This window comes from Mastomys coucha, unplaced genomic scaffold (genome assembly GCF_008632895.1).
Source record: "Mastomys coucha isolate ucsf_1 unplaced genomic scaffold, UCSF_Mcou_1 pScaffold15, whole genome shotgun sequence".
NCBI lineage: Eukaryota > Metazoa > Chordata > Mammalia > Rodentia > Muridae > Mastomys > Mastomys coucha.
The window spans coordinates 31,615,194-31,636,455 of NW_022196897.1; the positions used below are offsets into that span (position 1 = coordinate 31,615,194).

At 39.2% G+C, this 21,262-nt stretch overlaps 1 protein-coding gene across 5 annotated transcripts in view; it reads left to right on the forward strand.

Moving 5' to 3' along the window:
- Arhgap15 (Rho GTPase activating protein 15) overlaps nt 1-21,262 on the forward strand; it is a 611,414-nt gene that overhangs the window by 335,341 nt on the left and 254,811 nt on the right. For all 5 annotated transcript variants that reach the window (XR_004118571.1, XM_031370150.1, XM_031370149.1 and 2 more), the window contains exon 9: nt 18,915-19,037. Coding sequence is in view for 4 of the 5 variants with exons in the window: in XM_031370150.1 (XP_031226010.1) it covers nt 18,915-19,037 (123 nt within the window). In the remaining variant the exon portion in view is untranslated. The remainder of the gene's footprint in view (nt 1-18,914; nt 19,038-21,262) is intronic.

Here is a 21,262-nt window from a genome sequence, read left to right on the forward strand (position 1 = left end):
AAAAAGCATTAAGAAGTTAAGTCAAACCCCACATCTATCCAAGGAAAAGCATTCACTATGTCTGAGTATGTGCCTCCTCAACTACTCTCCCCAGAACATTTATGATTTGGGGAATACAGGACAGGATTCATGCTCTTTCTTGCCAAGGATCAGCCTAAGCTTGGAGAGGGCTTCTGATGAAGAGCAGGGAAAGAACAATTCAAAGCCAAATTGTGGGTTACAAGCTGATAGCCTATGTTCTGCTCGAGACAGCTTTCAGACAGCCTGTTGATCAAGGCAGCTTTCTCTAGCAATTCTAAAAAAACTCTCTGGATAGCTCATCTCATACAGAACAAAATCCCGGTCTTTTATTTACATATCAGTTCAGTTATTACTCTAGGTTCCCTTTGTATTATCCTATGAATCAGCATCCCATAATCCCATCCCCTTGATTCTTAGAAAAAGACAGCAAGCACATTTTTTAAACATTACAAATCAGAGATCTGTCTGCCTTTGTAAGCAGAGACAATGGGATATATGGGTAAGATCCAGTAATGAGATTACCATTTCCAGTGTGCATGGACCCAACCTAGGTTTGTTCCAGGTTGACCTTGAACATAGGAATCTGGATGCCTTTGTATCTGACTGACTTTGTATTTTCTGACAAGCTTGTTCACAGTGCAGCTGCCTCTATTTAGGTCTGTGAAGCTCCTTATACAATTCATATTGCATAGTTGAGAAATTATATATTCTTGAACTCATGTTTTCAGAGTTCTTTCCCACAGCCTTAAGGACTATTCTGAAGGTCCCAGTGTTTACCATTTTTGCTGAGACATTAGCCAGACCCTTGCCTCCTGGACTCATGCTGTCTCTGATTATAATGGTGTCATTAACCTTGGTAGAGAGGGCATTCCTCAAAGGAAGAGCATGAAAATATGTACATTATTATATGAACAAGCCTTATGCCAACATCAACATTCATGGAGGCCCATGCCCTCTTGGCTCTCTGCCAGGGGTACCATATCACATTGTCCATTACATGACCAAGCAGGACTGGGGACTTTCTTCTCTATTCAGTACCAACTGTCTCAATACACTTTGTGAACATTATCTGCCACTTTGATGTGGGTTCTTATAAATGAACTGTTGTTAATAGTAAAGATGGTAGAATAAGCACTTTCATCTTAACATCAGAAAGTGAGAATTCTGGGTACAAAGAGATTATAGTTTGGACTTATTTAGTCTGGACATTTGCTCTCTCAGTTTTAGAGGGTATCCTGGTCTCATTTCTATTGCTGGCTAAAATATTCTGTGTAAAAACAACTTGGGAGAGAAAAGGTTTGTTTGACTTACATTTTCAGGTTACATACTCCAGGGAAGTTAAGACAGCAGGATCTTGAAGCAGCTGGTCATATCCTCTGTCAAGAGCAGGTTGAGAATGTATGCATACTTTCTTGAATTCAGCTCACTTTCTCATTTTCTGTACTGTTTCTGTATAAACCTAGTGAGTAGTGTCACTTACTTTTAGGCTAGGTCTTCCCACAACAATTAACATAACCAAGACAGTCTCCTATACACATATCCATAGGCTAACCCGATCCAGACAATATATCATTGAGACATTATTCCCAGATAATTCTACATTATATCAAATCAGCAATTACAAATAACCACTTCAGAGGGTTACCGGGGTCTATAAATGTTTAAGGGTGGCATGCTATATGAGAGAACATTTGTAAACAAACATATTAAACACAAGTGCCTGATGATAGTAGAAAAGTAAAGTGAAGCTTGCATGGCCTGCTGTACTAACTGAATGTACAATTAGAATTGAAGAGCACATCTTCTTCTGAGGTTTGTATGTCTGTCCCTGAGCTGCTTTAGGCTTCTGTGTACTGCAGCACGACTCCCCCATGGTTCCTCGAGCCAGTTCTTTTTATGACATGACACCCAGAAACTGCGTGTTATTTTTTTTTCTCATTACTGTGACAAGATGTCTCATAAAAGCAACTTTAAAAGGGAAGGTTTATTTTGGCTCATGGTTTATAAAGGCTTACAGTCAATCATGGCAGTAAGGCAGTAAGGCAGGAACAGGAGACACCTGGTCAGCTTGCACCTATGATCATAGAGTAGAGAAAGATAAATACTGACTCTCGGTTTACCTGCACTATTTGTTGTTGTTTTTTGTTTTGTTTTGTTTTTCCTTTTTATTCAAATCATGTCTCCCACCCTGTGGATAGTCTTACCCACATTCAGGATGAGTCTTCTCTCCTTAGTTAAACTGCTCAAAACATGCTCACACACAGGTCAAGGAGTGGTTGCGTGGCATTTCCAAATTCAGTCAAACTGTAGAGGAGGTTAACTACCACAGCCTGACTTTAAACTGCACTGTATAGGCCCCCCACCACCATATGACTGTTGAGCATTTTCAACATAGCTCAGCATAAACAAAAATATGCTGTAAGTATGAAACACATACCTGACTTTAAAATTTTAGTACAAGAGAAAAAGAATGTGAAATATCTCAATAGTTTGAAATTGGTTATGCAAGAAAATAGAACAAATTAAAATACATATATAATATTAAAATTAATTCCAATTGGTTTTATTAAATTTTTTAATGTGGCCACTAGGATATTTTAAAATGCTTATGTGGTCTACACCATATTTCCTGTGGACACTGGTGGTCTTGGGTTTCTGCAACCTCTGCCACAAACCAAGCTGCTCTCCCTAAGTATTAATTACTGTTTGTCCTCCCTTCTCCTGTATCTCTTCTTCTCTAACCCATTAATGATACAGAGAGTTCCATTTATACTCATTAGAATCTTTGTACTTTTAATCATTATTTATCAAAACAACCACTATATGATTTTAACTTCAATCTTGGTTCAACTTCCTGTCATCTGGAATGATTTTTACTATACCTTTGTAGGTGTAAGCATAAATACTTTATGTATTTAATTGAACTTTTAAGAATTAAATTCTATTGTTTTGTAAATAAGATAAAACATAAAACTATTTTGTACTTATATCCACGAATGGGTACCACAACTACTTCTAGATGTTCCAGGTTTGAAGGGAAGGTTTTGAGAGGAATTTGTCCTTTTCTCAGACAGTTTGTGGAATTAAACTCACATTATCACCTAGCCTTAATTATTAATCATCATTTTCTCTTTATGAACTATCAAGTGAAGTCTATTTTCTTAGAAGATAATTTTATCTATAAATGTTAAGGTATTTTTAAAAAGGAATTAAGAGGTTTTACTTTTCTAAAATGAGGAACTCAGAATATTTTCCAATTGATTCAATGTGCATTCTCCACTCATCTGCCCAAATCTTTTGTAACACCAAAATAATACCCCCTAAAAATTAAACTGTAATTTAGAGAGTACTTTCTTAGCCTATGCAAGGTTTTGATCTGGATTCCCAGCAAATCAGAAAATAATAATGCAAAATGGACAAAACTGTCTCTTGGTGCAACTACAATTTTAGCATTGGGAAAATAGATAATATTAGTAACTACAATACATATTGACTAAATTTTATTTAACACTGAAAAATAAAAGAAGGAGAAGGAAGAGAGTCTAGCCAGTGTGAGTGAAACTCATGGTTTTAAGTAAAGAGGGAGCCTATGAGAAATGATGGTTGGGTTGGGACTGGAGGTATTGTGAGCCCTGGCTCTGTGTCTAATGAGTGATCACATGATTACAGTGAGCAGCAGGCACAGAGGCTACAAGCAAGATACCCTCAGGGAAAAGTAAGAGAGTCAATATGTTCAAAGTAGAAGTGAGTTCTCCAGCCAATTCCGTCTAAGGGTACAGAAACAGGATTTAAGATGTTTTTAAGGCCAGGTGGTAGTGGCACGTGCCTTTAATCCCAGTACTTGGGAGGCAGAGGCAGGTGGATTTCTGAGTTCAAGGCCAGTCTGGTCTACAGAGTGAGTTCCAGGACAGCCAGGGCTATACAGAGAAACCCTGTCTCGAAAAACTAAAGAAAAAAAAAAAGATGCCCCTTTCAGTCTACTGGTCAGAACTAATCAAGCTAGAAGGTTTTGAATATACCTCTACTTATGGCAGTTGCAAAGTAGTGTGTCTTCTACCCATGAACCTATCCTATCATCCCCCAGTCTATCTACAATCCAGCTCCGCTGGACTACAGAGCACCCCTGAACTCATGTTTATCTGCATTTCATCAATAATTAAGGATCATTTTTAAGAATAAGCTCAACTTTAATTTTATATTTTAAATATTCACTTTACTTCATTGTATATGAATATGTATGTATACACATACATATGAGAGAGTACATGCTGAGGCTAGAAGATGGCCCTGGATCCCTGGGGCTGTACTTGCAGGTGGTTGTAAATCACAGGACTGGTATGCTAGAAACCAAACTCCAGTCGTCTGCCACAGTAGCCCTCTCCCCTAATCCCCCGAGAGACATTTTCTGTAGCCCCCATTTCTTTTATAATGTATGTGGTGTCTCTCTCTGTGTGTGTGTGTTTATGTGTGTTTACAGGTATGTGATTGTGGATATATTTGTACTACTTATAGTGTGGAGGTCCCACTAGAACAGCCTCAGGTGTCAGTCCTTGCTTTCATTCTTGTTTGAGGCAGGGTCTCTTTTATTCACTGCCACTTTCCAGGCTAGGTGACTCATAAGCTCCTAGTAATTCTGCTTCTGCTTCCCTTTTTGCTGGATGCATGCTAGTATTACAAATATGTACTACTGAACCTGTAGTCTCTGGGGTTCCAAACTCTAGTTTTTATGTTTGTGCGGCAAACATTTTATCCAATGATTCCCCCCCAAAAAAATTTCACAAAATACTTCAATTATAAAATATATTTTAGTTACCATGACTAAAGTATCTATAAGGCATGAAAGTACCTTGAATATAATGTCAATGTCATGTATCACTTCACTCCATAAGGTCACATGGCTGCTATAGCCATCAGAGCTAATAGCATGCCATTTCTGACTAAATAGAATAAGATTTACTATAAAATAGAAACTTTAAAACCATATGTATTTTTAAATTGTTATTAGTGGAAGTAATAGTTTACATAGTCGTTTGCCATGCATCTACCTAGCATATCCACTCCAGCAACACATTATTTCTGTACCAAAGTTGCAAGAAATTCTCTTGTCAGTTGGTGATTTGGGTATGCAATGTATTAAAGATGTGCTGTCTCAAAAAAAAAAAAAAATCACCAGAGCTCTCTTTATACAATATAGACATTGACTTTTACTACTAATTATTGTTAGTGATATACTTAATTTAAGCTCTATGTACTGATGCTGAGTTTCTTAAATTACCCCCATGCACTCTTTTGGTTCATACACTTTAGATGATGTTTAATTATCAGTCTCTGAAACCCAAAGACCGGTTCCATTTCAGTCTTACGGTATAGCTTCTGTGGCAAGCTGGATGTTAATAATGATAACGATGATGAAGTATGAAGGAATAGGATATGGCATTGATTTCCTCATGTCTACAATAAAACAATGTTATCATGGATAAGAACAAATTCATCCATTGCAACACAGAATAGAGATTCACCCCATTATGCTGATGAAGACTTAGAATCCAGGGACACTGATCCATGCACTGCCCTGGTAGCAGAACCAGAATACAAAGTCAGATCTCAAAACAAAAGGCTATGTGCTTCCTTCTACACATCAAGTTGTTTTAATAATAAGCACGAACCATGTTCCAGGCTTGATCTGGGTGTGGAGAGTGCCCTTAAACTCTGAACTGCAGCATGAGAAAACCCTCTCTCCATCTTCTGCCTCAACTGCAACAGTATTCCAAATGGCAGTTCATTTTACATAGCCACAAAACTGAAAAGAAACATTTCTGCCAAACTACCAGGTGATCTAGAACAATTCGCAGCTGACCATTGCCTTACAATACAGCAATTAACTTCACTTTCCTTTGCAAGGCCCACCCACGATGCCTGGCCCTGCCCCCTGCTTTCCTTGGAGCTGTGTGAGACAGCACCTGTGTGTGTGGTTGGGACTGATTCTCACACAGGTGGCTTTTTAAATTTCTTCATCTGCGCCATAGAGTGTAAACACCTACACTTGTTCTTGTTCTTTGTTGGATAACTGGGGGAGATATTTCTTGATGGGTATTTCTTACTGCTACAAAAACCAGAGGAGGGGAATAAGGACCCTGCCAGAATATATCTCCTGTGCTCCTTTGCCTCTACTTTGAGAGTTTGAGGGATTAAGGGCTAACAATAACAGTAGTTCTCACTATTGCACAAGACTCACCCTGTCTTTGTCACCATTCATAATATCCGTGTTGGAAATCAACACTGATGACTTCATCTTTTGGGCTATTTAAAGTAGATCTTTAAGTCAAAATGAGAATGTGGTACAGCCTCATTTTTGGTTTGCTTAATGTTTCCAACCATATTTTAGAAATAAGTCAAAATACTTTCTTCTTAAGTGCATTTTTCTTTTGGTTTTAAACCTATGTGTATTTTAAAGGTCATTCAATCTGCACATTTCCAACTCCTCGGGTCTTGAGCCATCACTGCGTTATTTTATATAAGAGGCACTTAATGTCTCAAGAAGATGATTTTTTTTCCTCAAGATCATAAGTTTCATTTTGTGGAGAGTGAACAAGATTGTAATGGACCACGATCACAGCCTGTTCAGGTCCAAAAGCTGGAATTTCAGAGGGGTTGGAACTTGGCGCAGCACGTTTTCCCATCCGTAGCTCAATCCTCTCTATTCCCTCCCAGCTTAGGCAGAAACACATGGAAAGGATACGCAGCACAGCCCTTCTCGGTGACATCTGCATCTGGAGGGGTGTCCTGGCATTCGGCAACACAGCTCTCTGTCCCCCAGGGAAAGGGAAGGCTGAAAACCCCCAAATAATAAGAATAATCTATTGCAGATTTCAGGTTACCAAAAAGTTAGAGAAAAGAATCAGAGCCAAACACTTAGCATTGTTGCATGTCAAAGGAAGGCTACTGTAATTTCCCCCCTTGGGCATGTATTTTTCATATTATTATGCATAATTATGCATATAAATTTCAATATATTTCCATATTATATTCAAAACTCTCCAATTGTGAATGCGTAGAATAAAACAATTGATGGCAATTATTGCATTTGGAGTTAAATCCTAGTCGCTGGAAGCACTGGGCCAGCAGTGGGCGCCTCAAGCAGCTGAAAAAGGCTCCCTTGAACATTCTTCTGGATTTAAGAACAATTTTTCTAATAAAGTCAATCTGGGATTAAAGAGGCAAAAGGAGGTGCTGACAAAGAAACCATAAATGATGGTTAAGAAGTTTGGATTCCAGCTTTGCTCAGTTTCTTCCTTTGTTGCCTTGGGCAAGTGACTTCACAATTGAGTCTTTCCTCATCCCCAAACCTGGGGACGCTTACTCACACTTTGTTCTTTTCGGGTTTTTTTTCCAGATTTAATATTTCATGTTTCTAGACACCAACCTGAACTCAGCCCAAAATAATGAGATTTTCTGATGTTTGCAAAAGTCAAAGAAAAAAAGAGGGTGGGAGAGAGGGAGAGAGGAAAAGGAGAGAGAGAGAGAGAGAGAGAGAGAGAGAGAGGGAGGGAGGGAGGAGAGAGAGAGAGGAAATTTTATTACAATTGAATCTTTGGGGGGAAAGGAATAGAGTATTTGGTGTAACACTTTGCTTTGAGAATCTGAAAGAATGGTAGGGAAGCAGAAAGCAGTTTACCTTGTGACAAGCTTGGTGACCCCGGTCTCTCTACAGGACCTTGAGGGGTTTCAAAATAGCCCAAAAGCAACACACATCCGGACCACAGCAAGCGACAAAATGACAGGAGTGTTTCTGGGCTTTTTCTTAGGTTTTGAATTCTCATTTAGAAATGTATGTTATGAATTATGATTACTGCGCTACAGCCAAGTATTCACCGGGCTCCAGCTAGATCTTTGTTTAGCGAGCATAAGCTCCCTGCCAGCTGCAAACTGCAGCTGTCTGTCAGCATTTGTAAGGACAAACTACGCTGCTATCCCTGATCACTTAGCCGTAGACTACACACTGTGTCCTCAGATATGCTCGGCGCACCCTTCGCATGCATTTTCAATACACTTCCTGTGGGGGTGGGCAACAGTGCTTTGCACGCACATTTTGGAGCAAATAGCTTGACGCTTATGTCAAAATAATTCTTCAAATAATAGAAGGTTCTGTCCCCCAAACACTTCGTTTCTGAGAGGCTGTGTCTGGCCTGACATTTTCCCATCCCTGATATCACCAAGCAGACAAGGAAGGTTGCCACGCTTACAGTCATTGCTCAGGCCTGCCGAGTCAGCCAAGAGTGCAAGCCCAGGCCAGGCGCCGGTCTCAGCGCTTGGGAATGTTGGGGTGAGAAGGCCACCTGGAAGGGTGAAGGGGGCAGGGCGGAGCGGCCATTGCCCTACAACATGGTCTGGAGCTGCAGGCAAGACATAAAGAATTCTTATCTCGGCCCAAATCCCATCCAGAATGTGCAAACTGGACCGGGAACTCGGTGGCTTTCCAAGAAGGGGCTTTGAAAGATGACTTTAGACTAGAATTTGTCGGCCTTCTAGGGGTGTGTGTGTGTGTGTGTGTGTGTTCTGTAATCTCTAGGCACATTTGGCTAGGAGAGAGCTGGCGGCGGTCGACCAGATTAATTAAAGTGTTTGCAGGGTTAGTGAAAGTCTATGGTGTTTTCATCATCAGAGTTAAGTCAGACAGGGACAGCAATTTGGAGAATACTCTGAAAATTATTCTAGAAACTTAGGAACGGCTGGCTTGGTTTTCCCCAGCCATTGCTTACCTGGTAAAACTGATACTGATAGGTCTTTGAGTTAGAGTTACTCCTTTTATACTCTACAAAGACTCGCTGGCATCAGACCCTGCTTGTGGATAGGTCATCTGGGGATATTTTAATGATTCTATTTTCTAGTAAAGGGAAAAAAGATGGAATTCTTCCCGTTCACAGGGGTATTATGAGAACTGCGTTTTGCTACAGAACAGTATTGTTTCCACAAGAAATATTCTCTCCTGGGAGAAGAGGCACAATGCAAATTCAAGTTCACAGCAAAACTGTACAATATGTAGCACATGCCCAAAGTTGGCCGAATTCACTCAGTGAAAAAGAAAATATCCTAAAGCTTAGGAAAAGATTCAAACATACCACCCCCTTGTGTGTGTGTGTGTGTTTGTGTGTGTGTGTGTGTGTGTGTGTGTGTGCATGCCCACGCTCAAGTGCACATACTCACACTTGAGTGTTTAGGGTTATGTGTGTTTATCAGCAGGGGAACAGAGACCTCCAAACATAAACAGGTTCTTTCCCACAAGTTTAACATATACACAATGCTTGGAATAGCTTCTTTCAGTAGGAGAAACCATGAGAGCCACAGCGCAGTAAATAACAGCAAAGCACTCTTAGTCCATGATTGTTCCCTATTCACGAGGATTGTAAAATGAAAACAAAGACTGCGAGGAATCAATATTTTCAAAATGAATGGCAACTTGCAATGCATGAGTATTTGGATTGCTAAGTACCTTCACTTCTCTGTGCTGTGTCTGCTGCCTCGCTTGTCGGGAAACCCTTCTGCTGGATGTGCTCCATACGATGAGCTTGGGTGTTATAATAAACAGAGAGGAAGGCTGCAATAATGTATTTTGGTTAGAAAGAAGCACTTGAAAGAAATTGGTTTTGCTATACACATGATGTGAGCCAATCAATAGTGGTTTAGTCTGACAAGCACTGTCAATATCCACTGTCACAGTTCAGAAAGTCTTTAACAGATAGCGCTTCAAAGCCCAATCGTTTTAACACATGCTCGAAATCTTGAAATACACTCTACCTGGCAGATATTAATCACAGGTAACTCTGGGAGTTATGCACAAGATTTTTCTTTAATTGGGTGGTAAAGAACAGTTCCTTTTAAATGTATACAAACAAACATTTATGTACATAAAAATACATGTGCATATACATAAATATGCAGCAGCCAAGAGTAGGCTCTAATGATATTAGATAGATAGTGAATGCTCAGGAAATACTGTGACTGTTCAGTGCTTGACTGCGGGATGAGAAGGGGGAGTTTTACACCTGTTGCACTTAGTGCTGATCATGGGCACAGAGCTGACTGCTTAGGACATGTACCCAAACCTCAAGAGTAACAATTGCTAGCAACAAGTGAATGCTTGGCATACACTTCTCATTCTGATTTTTACTTTGCATATAGCAGGGCATTTCCCTTGCACAGCAGTCTGTTACGAATATTGTTAACCTCATTTAACAAAGAAAGACATAGAGACACAAAAGAACTTTTGCATGGTTTAACTAACATTCCATGTTATGTGACCTATTGAGATGTTACAGTATTCAAAAGAGAAAGGGTCACAATTGGTTGTTGTTGTTTAAAGGAAGAATGTCAATAATTGAGAAGAAACTATTATAGTTCTTACGTTCTTTCCAATTAAGTGCATTCCATAACTCAAATACTCCTCCTGCAAAATACTCCTCCTCAAAGAATGAAATAAATCACATGTCTGTGATTGAACATAGAGAAACATGAGATGTCCTGTCAAGAGTTAGAGAAGAATAGAGAAGTTGTAGAGGGGGATGTGTTCCCCAACACTGTTGGTTGGGTGTGTAAATATGTCAGTCTTGAGGAAACCATGTGTGACAAGTGGAATAGAGCTGTGGAATCAGGTTAGATTGCTAGCTTCTATTGCTTTATAGGAGTCCCAGTCTTTATCTCCATCTCCTCTTTGGTGTTCGGTATTGTCTTGCTCCATACAGCAGCTGGGAGAAGAATAAGTGATTCTCCTGTGAGTGTGGAGCTTTTCTGCAACATTCTGCTTCCAATGTCAGAGTGATTATACTGCCACGTGCCATCCTTGATGGTTAATATTGGCAGGGCCTAGATCAGCCATCCATCAGTTCCTTTGCTGTCCCACGAGTCAGACATCTCACCTAAGGCCATCCACTTTCCTTAAGCCTGCAGTAATACATACCACCCTGCTCTGGGATCTGTAACAGTTCTTATAAGGTGGAACATTGAAAAATGTTATATTGAAGTTACTGAGTTAAGGCAAAAAAGGAATACTGACAGGTTTAAGTCATTAGACATTGAGTAACATGCTGGAAAATGAAAAGACAGGACACTGATTCATGACTCAAGCATTCATGTATTCAGGCTCTGTTTCTCACCTGTTATATGATGTAACTTTCAGAACGTCAGATAATTAAATGAAGAATGGACAATTAACAGAATAGACCCTAACATGTTGGAAGGTTATAATGTTATACTGATTAAATATGACACGCCTTGCTTAGAAAGTTCCTTGGCATATAACAGATACTCCAAAAACATTGGTCATTATTAGTAATAATACACTAGGATAACCAGAATGGCTAAACAAATTTGAAATTAAGATAGCTCTAAATGCCTCAATACTATATATCTACATCTATATCTATGTATATTTATAGCAATACTTATACCTATATCTGCTTCTAAATATTATGTACATATAATATATATATATATATATATATTATCGACCATAATGCTATACATTTTTCCTTTATTGTCTTTTGGGTGTGCCTTGTATATTTGTTAATATGTGGTACTAGAGATGCAAATTCATGTCTTAATGTTTCTAATGTGGGTAAGCTGCTTACCCACAAAGCAAACTCATCAGCCCCAAAATATTTGTATAATTCAAATATATAAAGTATTTCATCTAAAGGTTATTTTGAAGACATTTCTCACACCATGCTTGTGATACATGAGGGTAGTGGTTGTGATGGTGATGGTGTGTGCATGCATGTGTGTGTGTGTGTGTGTGTTTCAGTACTGGCTCAGATTTCATGCTTGATGACAGCTCATGCTGGTGAGGATGTGGTACAAAAAGGAATACTCCTCAATTGCTGGTGAGAATGCAAACTGAACAACTACTCTGGAAATCAATTTAGTTGTCTCTCAGAGAATTGGGAATAGTTTCACCTCAAGACCCAGCTATATCACTTCTAGGCATACACCCAAAAGATATACTATTATATTACAAGGACACTTGCTTCACTATGTTCATAGCAGCCTTATTTGTAATAGCCAGAACCTGGAAACACTCTGATGTCCCTCAACTAAAAAATAAAGAAAGAAGATGTGGTTCATTTATACGATGGAACATTATTTATTTATTAAAAACCAGGGCATCTATTAAAAAACAAGGAAATTGACAGGTAAATGAAACGAGAAAATATCATCCTGAATGAGATAAACTGGCCCCAAAAGGAAATGCATGATATGTACTCACTTGTAAGTGGATATTAGCCTTAAAGTACAGGATACCCACACTATAATCCACAGACCCAAAGAAGTTAAATAACAAGGAGAGCCCAAGGGAGCATGCTTGAATCATGAATGGAAATCCATGGTTGGTGAGGTTGGAAGAGGTGGTCTCTAGATGTACCAGAGACCTGAAATTGGGAGGGCTCTAGTAAGTCTATGAGGACTACTCTAGCTGAGTTTTCTAGCAGTGGGAGATATGGAGCCTGAAGTACCCACTTCCTGCAACCAGGCAGGACTCCTAGTGGAGGGATAAAGATAGCAACCCACCCACAAAATCTTTGACCCAAAGTTTGTCCTGCTTACAAGAAGTTCAGGGACAAAGATGGAGCAGAGAATGAGGGCCAACCAAAGACAGGCCCAACTTGAGAACCGTCCCATCGGCAAGAACAAATCCCTGACACTATTAATGATGCTCTGTTATGTTTGTAGACAGAACCCTAACATAATAGTTCTCTGAGAGGCTCCACCAAGCAGCTAACTGAAATACATGCAGAGACCCACAGCCCAAAATTAGACAGAGCTTGATGAGTCTTGTGGAAGAGTTGGGGAAGGATTGGGGAATGAAGAAGAGGATAGGAACTCCACAGGAAGACCAACAGTGTCAACTAACCTGGACCTTGGTGGTTCCCAGAGACTGAACCATCAACCAAAGAGTATATGCATACACACACACACACACACACACACACACACACACACACACACACACACACACACGTCGGGTGAACTCAGGCCCCCACCCTGCACATATGTGCAGCTCTACAAGTCTCCCAACAACTGGAGTGTGTGTGTTTGTGTCTGTGTGTGTGTGTGTGTGTGTGTGTTTTGGGGGAGTGTCCTTGACTCCATTACCTGCTTATAGATCCTGTTCCTTAACTAGGCTGCCTTGACTGACCTCAGTGAGAGAAGATGTGTGTAGTCCTGTAGTGACTTGATGTGCCACGGCGGGTTAGAACCCAGGGTGGGCTCCCACTTCTCAGAGAAGGGGAGGGGTGGGGAAGGGGCTTTGCAAGGGGGAGACCAGATGGATGGGGGGCTGCAATAGGGATGTAAAGTGAATAAATAAATAAATGAATTAATGGAGAAAATGCATAAAATTGAGTTGCAAAAATGGATTCATGTTTGAAAATGTATGTCGATAACTTTTCTAAAGATATATTGTTGTAGTATTTGCAAGGACAAGACTTCTGAGAACTAGAGGAAAGTTGTACAGTCCTGCTGCTCTGCCTCACACCTGTTTAAAAAACACACCCACATCTCTATATACTTTCAGGAGTGTGGAAGCTAATGTGTGCTCCACTATATTCTGCTGGCTCTCATTGTGTATATGCACCTCCCCATTCAGCAGTGTGCACTCTAAGGCTTGGCTCAGATTGGCCTTAAAATAAACAATAACTTTTAGCACAAATTTTGTTTTATTTCACAACACTTCTTACTTTTTCACAAGAGCATAGGTGATAATTTCCTATAACACATCTATGCTCTTACTTATCATGCTTATAACTCCATAGGCCAGAGTGTTCGCTTTTTAGAGACCCATGTTCACATTCTGTATCAGGTTCTTTTTGTCTCATTTGGCTGTGCCTGTTTTCAGTCATGGAGAGAGTACCCATTCCTACTTTTAATATTTCACCTTTGCTCATAGAAAACAGATTTCTAATGCACAGTGCTCTTTGTTTGGGTTGATGGGCTATTTCTCTCTCTCTCTCTCTCTCTCTCTCTCTCTCTCTCTCTCTCTCTCTCTGTGTGTGTGTGTGTGTGTGTGTATGTGTGTGTGTGTATGTGTGTGTGTGTGTCTCCCACTCACCCCTTCTTTCCCTCCCTCCTTCCCTCTCTCCCTCTCTCTGTCTCTCTATCTCTATCTTCCCCATGATTAAAACTTCAAAATCAGCCACTGCTTTAGCTCAGGAACCACATATTCTATTAACAGATTTATCAAAGTTGTGTTCAAAATAGTTTACTGGCACCATGTCAATTCATGAGGAGTCACGATAAAATATCTAGTCAATAGAAGAATGTTTTAATGAGCTGACCCCATATCTTACACTGTTGCTGATCCTATTTGTAGGAACAACTAAGTTGTGTTTCTCTATGTATCTAATAGACCGTTGCTATTGAACAATATTTTCTCTTTTTTTGTTCTTTTGGAAATGAAGTATAAATTCAACCAGTGGTACAAATATCATTTTACATTCTTGATCATAAAAAGAAACTTGATAAATCTCTCATGGAAAGAAGGTTGCATAGTGCATCACTGACTAATTCGCAGACAATGAACTCATTAAAGGAGGGAGACATGGATACACATATTACTGGAAAAAGTACCCATGGAATTTACATATGGTTGAATTATAATTGTCCCAGCTCTTTAACAACACTGAGATTTAAAAGTGGGTTCAGACTTGACTATTTAACTAGAAAATGTATTCTAAAAGTAAACAATTTCACTATATGAATTCTTACTTCCCCATAAAAGGGTACTGAATATATGGTGTATGCAAACCTTCCATTATGAATCAATTGCCTGTCTTGTATTTTTACAATGTCTAAGTGGGACTTAAGTGGTTAAAATGAAGTACTAGTGTTCAAACTCCCTGCATTAACTCTTCTAATTATTTCCAGATTTAATCATTATTTGTACTCTGAATGAATCACTTAAATGAGTTTCAAAAACTTGGTTTTGCAGATTGTATTTGGGGGTTTAAATTATGGATTGTATTTATATTGAGTACGTGGGAAAAGGAGATACTACATGACCAAAGGTATACTAAGTCTAAGCCTTCTCCTTTTGTCCACTCTAGCGTAATAAGTAACACACGACACTGAATGCTCTAAAACCACCTGCTGGAGAGGACAAGAAAGTGTCTACCCAGTGCCATCATTAGCCCAAGTGTGTATGCCCTGTGCAGAAACAGGCAAACACTGAAGAGAAACTTAATGGGCTTCCTTTCTCTTTTCCATCAATTTTGAGTAATTTACTCTTAAGAGGTTTAGGAAAGTATCAATACAGAATAATTCCAACTACAAGGAAGTTGTGTTGGAAAACCTGAATTGAGACAACAGCACACTAGTCATGAGGCCCTTGGGATGGCTTGGGAAGTACCTCAGGGCCTCTGAGGAAAAAGCCTTGGCGTCACCTTATTCTAGCATTTCCTTCTGAATCTCTGCCTGTGGATACATACCAGAGGGTGAGGTGCCAAGCTGACTGCACTTGCCTCGCCTGCCAGCTTTGCCCTGTTGTCCTGCTGAATGGAAACTGAAGTGTTAGGGGACTCCTGGCTGCAAGCAGGACTCTCTTAGCTATACCTGAGGTTGCTTCACACCAAATGCCATTAGTAACGTGAAAGAGAGTAGCATTGAAAGTTGTTCAAAACTGTGTGTCTGAAGGGGTTATGGCTCTTCTCTCTTTTAGTGACATTTCTGAAGCCTTAACTCTCCTAGAATTTCCAAATATAAAAAAAAAAAAAAAATAACAATGAAAACATGTAATTGTGACATGGGAATACTGCGAGAACAGCAGTTTGGCAGGAAAAGGAAATATTTCAAAATAAGTCCCAAGCAAGCAAAGTTCTGGCAGATACACGATCCTGGATTATATTATCCAAACTGTTAGATTCTGGAAGATTTGGGGTTTTCTTTTGTGGTTCCCATACACTCAATAGAATGTTCATAGATGAGTGTCATCCACACTGTGTGGCCCTTCTATCTATTCCTACTCTACTGTGGGAAAAATGTACAAGAGATACCAGTGAACTCATGAACGGCTGGTCTGGGTAGAGGATGTGTGTTGGGCTAATGCCTACTGTCACACATAATGCTCTTAAATGAAGATCATTTGAGAAAGCCACTCTCTTAATACCTTCCAAAGCCCAGGATCCTAGTGCCTGTCTGCCTTAGCACCAATTAAATCTCTGGACTGGCTACGAATCATGTTTAAAGGTAGTGCTATTTGCTTCTATGTGCAGAGACTTACATTATATAGTGTTTCTTTTTTTTTTTTTTCTTAAGATTCTTGGTGTTTGAAAAAAATATTCTGTTTGAGTTTCAAAGGAGATATCACCATCAGTGGAAAAATAGGAGGGAAGCATAAAGGAAATGTACATTAGTTCCACAAACCCTGGAAAGCTCGTACAACCAAGCTAACTCACGCGGAGGTGACACTACATAGAATTAAGAGAAATTCCTGGTCCCGTCTGTAAATCAGATTAAGTGCTTTAGAATTCAAACCATATCTCTTCCAGCTCTTTTCATTTTCAAATAAAATGTTTAAATGGGAACGGGAAAAAAAAAACCTGCTCATTGGCTTAACATAAATCTTCAAACTGCAGGAAGTTTCACCCTCAAAAAGTAGTTAAATCTCTGAGGAAAAAGAAAAGGCTGAATTCTATTTTTCATAAATGATGGATTATTGTACCGCACTGTGTATTTTCCAGTAAAGTGTCCTTTTATTTGCACTGTGTGATTACAAGTTTCTAAAAGTATGTGTGGGGTCACTGGGTACTGTGGGAAAAGGAAAGGAACACTGTTCTGGGGAATCAGTAGTGAGATCAGGCGCGAGCCGTCCTGATTATCACAGGCATGTGTTTAAACTTTGCCTGCCTTAATTGCTTATGTTGTATTTACTTAAAATGAACAATTTGGCAAGTTCCTCTCCCTTGACAACAGAAAAGCATAAACTGTTTTATAAGTTTGGCTGTTAAAATCAGATTTGTAAGCCACAATATTCAGAGGCTTTTTACTGCTGTTTGCAGGGTCCAGTGAAGGACCTGTCTTCATGGCCAGACGTCTCTTACATTTTTATTTTGTATTTATAGCACTTTCTTTCAAGTTATTTGGTTAATAAAAAGTACGTCATATATTATCATCTTCGACTGAGCTCAATGTCTTCATAACTCCCCTCAGAACAAAATGAGCAAAGCGGTGATGGTAACGGCTTTGCAGTCTGACTTGCTGTCTAAGGATGATTATTTATGGCATCAGGAGGTGGAAGCAGACACTCACGAAGGTCACCATTACGAGCACCTTTGGAGTTTTTCTCTCTTAAAAACTGTATAATCCTATGCAAGATGCTGTTAGGATGTTTAAGAAGGAAAGAAGATAAAAACATTTAGAACCCTATTTCCATTTCCCTTACAATCCAATACACCTTACAGACATTTCTCACATGTGGAGCCAGATGGTGGTATTGAAAACAATATCATATACATATATATCTCTCTAATTAAGAATAGTCTCTCTGGAATACCTAGGGGGTTCCAAAAGGATATAACTCACTACATAATTATTTTCATAATGTAGCATTTGTAATGTGTGTGAGCATGTGTGTGTGTGTGTGTGTTTATTTGTAATGAATTTTCTAATCACATCATTCTTAGGTGTTTAGTAATGGAAAAAAAATACCTTTCTTGGTCCTACAATTTTTGACATTGTATCATGAGATTTGCAGGGGTTTGAAGACAAGAAATGGAAATATATAGATGTTCCACAAAAACATATAAATGACCCAATTAGTTTAGGCACTAATTCTCAATCAGTAACAATGTCACCTCCCTCCAAGGCACATCGGCTATGTCTAGAAGTGCTTTTGATCACCATGATTTGAGGAAGGGGTACTGCTGGCAAAATGTTGGGTATGGAATTGGGAAATTGCTCATTGTGCTTCACAGCTTATATAAAAACTCTCCAGCCCTACAGCCGCAGCACTTAGCTGGCCTAAACCAGATCGTTGAAAACTGTTAATTTCCGGTACAATTAAGTATTATAATCTTCCCAATGACAAACATTGTTCTCAGTTCTATATATAACTGTGTCAAAACGGTGGTAACAGAGCTTTCCCACAGTCACGTCAAATTGCCATCAATAATTAATAATAACAGCCCAGCAATATGGCTGGAAAATAGGCTCAATGAAGGCCCAGAGTGTATGGGCTCCATTGGTCACTGAATTCACAGCCCTTAGTAAGGAGTGTAATGATCAGAAGGTGTTCAGGGGCTTTTGTTCAGGACTGACTTTGATATTCACTTAACTGAAAATAGAACTCAGATCTGAAGGCAGAGGAGTAGGAGAACATGGAAATTCTGAAGGAAATTTTACAAATTTGAATAAGAAATGACTAAAAAAAAAGTAATCGCATGAGTTAATATAAAAATAAGAGTAACAAAAGTATTTGGGCATGTAAAACTTCCAAAAACTACCTTACGTAGAAATAACATATATCAACGTTCACTGAAATTAACCAAGCTAAAGTGCTCCTCCAGTTTGGAATATTTCTCTTTGATTCTAATTTTGCTTCTAGATACAAGGAAGTAGAATTATCTAGAGGAAAGTTTTCTATGTTTAACATAAGGAAGTAGACATAGTAATGAATTATGGCTAGCCCTTTTCCATTTGCACATTGGGTAATAATAGCACCATGCTTCTGGATAGAAAAATGTTACTCCTCTGCCCTTCCTAGACAACAGGACCCTGGTAGTCATCTCGGTCATCATTCTGCTTCTTCTGTCTCCCATTTGTTCTTGCACAAATTAATAATCATAAACAGAAATGTGCCAATGCCCCCCCAAAAAAACCCAATACTCTGATGTGTTTTTAATCCCCAGTGTTCCGACTGCATCACAGTGCTTCTGATACAAGTGACAAGAACCGTGTGAAGAGTAGACTGAAGAAGTTCATCTCCAGAAGACCTTCTCTGAAAACCTTGCAAGAAAAGGGAATCATTAAAGGTACCAGACAGTGTTGTTTTCTCAGCTTGTTCTGGAATGGAGGAAAATACAGTAGTTCAGAAAAATGACCCTTGAGTAAACAAAGCTGGTGGTGTGAGATTAAAGAGAAAAGAAATATCCAGAGTTAGCCTCAGAGGAGCTGGCCTCTGCATCAGGGGTGGAGAAGTGAGGACCTCAGGGATGGTCTTGGAGAATGACAGTATGTTCCCATGGTCCTGTGCTGCTCATATTTATTGTCCTAGCATAAGTAATATCAGTACCCCCCTTTTACTGTCAAGTGTTTCCTGATTTAAATACTGGTATCTAGTCACTGAAACCACTGTCTTAGAGAATGCTAGGGTGAAAGTCAGAGACCCCTAAGAATGACAATTTAGTATGAACCAAGATACGGAGATACCCCTGCAAAGATATCTCAGAGATAAAAGAAAATCCTGAACTATGCTACTAAGACTAGAAGAACAGTTCCAAGTGTCCAGGTATTGTGTCTACCAGCTAATTCCATTAATACTGTAGAACTTGTGAATTTCCTGAACCTCAGCTTTGCTGTATGTTTAATGAGAATATTTATACACACCTGGAGAAGGCATTTAGAACACTGCCTAATCAACTTCATTGAATATCCTTCAGTCAGTTCTACCTTTGTGTCCATCCTATAGATGATGCAATTTTAGAAAGACAGGTGCAAATTATCAGCCTACTTAAGAGATATAGAAAATACATTAGCATCTCACACAATGCCAACTTTTCCCAAGCTTAAAGGGTTTTTTGTGACTGCAGAAAAGGAACAACATCTTAGTTTAGTGGCGCGATCTAATCAGTCTGATCTGGCTCCAATCAGGTGAGCAAATTAGCCTTGCCAGTGCCATCTAGAATGGGCTGAGGGATGGAGCCAACCCTAATGCAGTTGTCCTAACTGATGCTTGCCTGTTTTCTTATCTAGAGGACCATTGCATCTTCGACATAATTCACCAATGAGTCAGTATTCATTAGCAGAGCTATGGAAAATCTATGTGTAATTCTGATTTGATAAGCTTCCATTGTTGTCTTCAGCACCATCTTTTTTTTTTCCACATACAGATCAAGTTATGCAAATGTAGTCACTTCCTGGCTTGTTTCAATTTTATCTATGAACTTTTCTCAGAGACTTTCACTGAGATGTCTATTTTTTTTTCATCTGGATAAATGGCATTAAACCAATTTTTAAAAGTATTCAGCACTTCAGCACAATTTCTTCTCATAGTTAAGGCCAAGAGTTAGGAAGGAAAGTAAAATTAAAGCTTTCAATCACTTAAGAAAACTTATATAGAATAAATGATGAATAGTTAAAGAGTTAATTTCACTGGTTTAAAAAAAATACTCTTTCAAGGGGAAGAGTATTTAGAAAGAGCGTTGATGATCTCTATAAATGAATCTGCAGTGCATTTAAAAGGGGTGTTTGTATCATGTCTTTACACTGACTCTCTAGATGTGGACAGCAGCCTCAAGGCCTCAGTTAGGTGAGTTACACTTCCTCCTTTGTGGTTTTCCAGACTCGGTGTAGATTGCTCAGAACCTTGCCATTTATTTCAACGTTTTCTCTCTTATGTTTTTGTTTCCAAAGGTGGAGAGGAGTGAGCTCTGAAATTAGCCAACCTTCCATGTGAGGACAGAAAGGCCAGTGCCTTATAGATTATGGCACTCAGTGTGGTATCCACAAAGCACACTTGGTCACAAGCCCTTTTAGCAAAATGTATGGTTTTGAGCCATGATCTAATTGCTTAGGCCAAAATCTCTATCTGGAAAGCTGCTTGATGGAGCTGCATTTTATAATGTTATAACATAGCTCTTGAGGAAAATATAGTGATAACAAATATAAAATGTCAAGAAACAAGATAACCTCTGAAATTGCCCAAATGTATTCACATTACCTAAGAGAAGGGGAGCCATTTTCAGAGGTATGAGCTTACTACATTGACTTTCTCACTGGACACACAACTTGTATCCGTTTAACATGTAGACTGTGAGCAAGAGGTACATTTTAGGGTAGTAGATGTGTTTGTACATAACTGCAACTCATTTATGGAATTGAATAGCCCCTTGGTTCCACTCAAGCTTCTCTATTGTACTCTTTCAAATAATAGTATTGATGTCCATGAATAGGAAATAGTTGGGTTTACAGCATTTAGAAAAGGTAACAATTGCTTGGTGTTTGGGCCTTTGTTGTTTCATTTAGGAAAAACCAATGT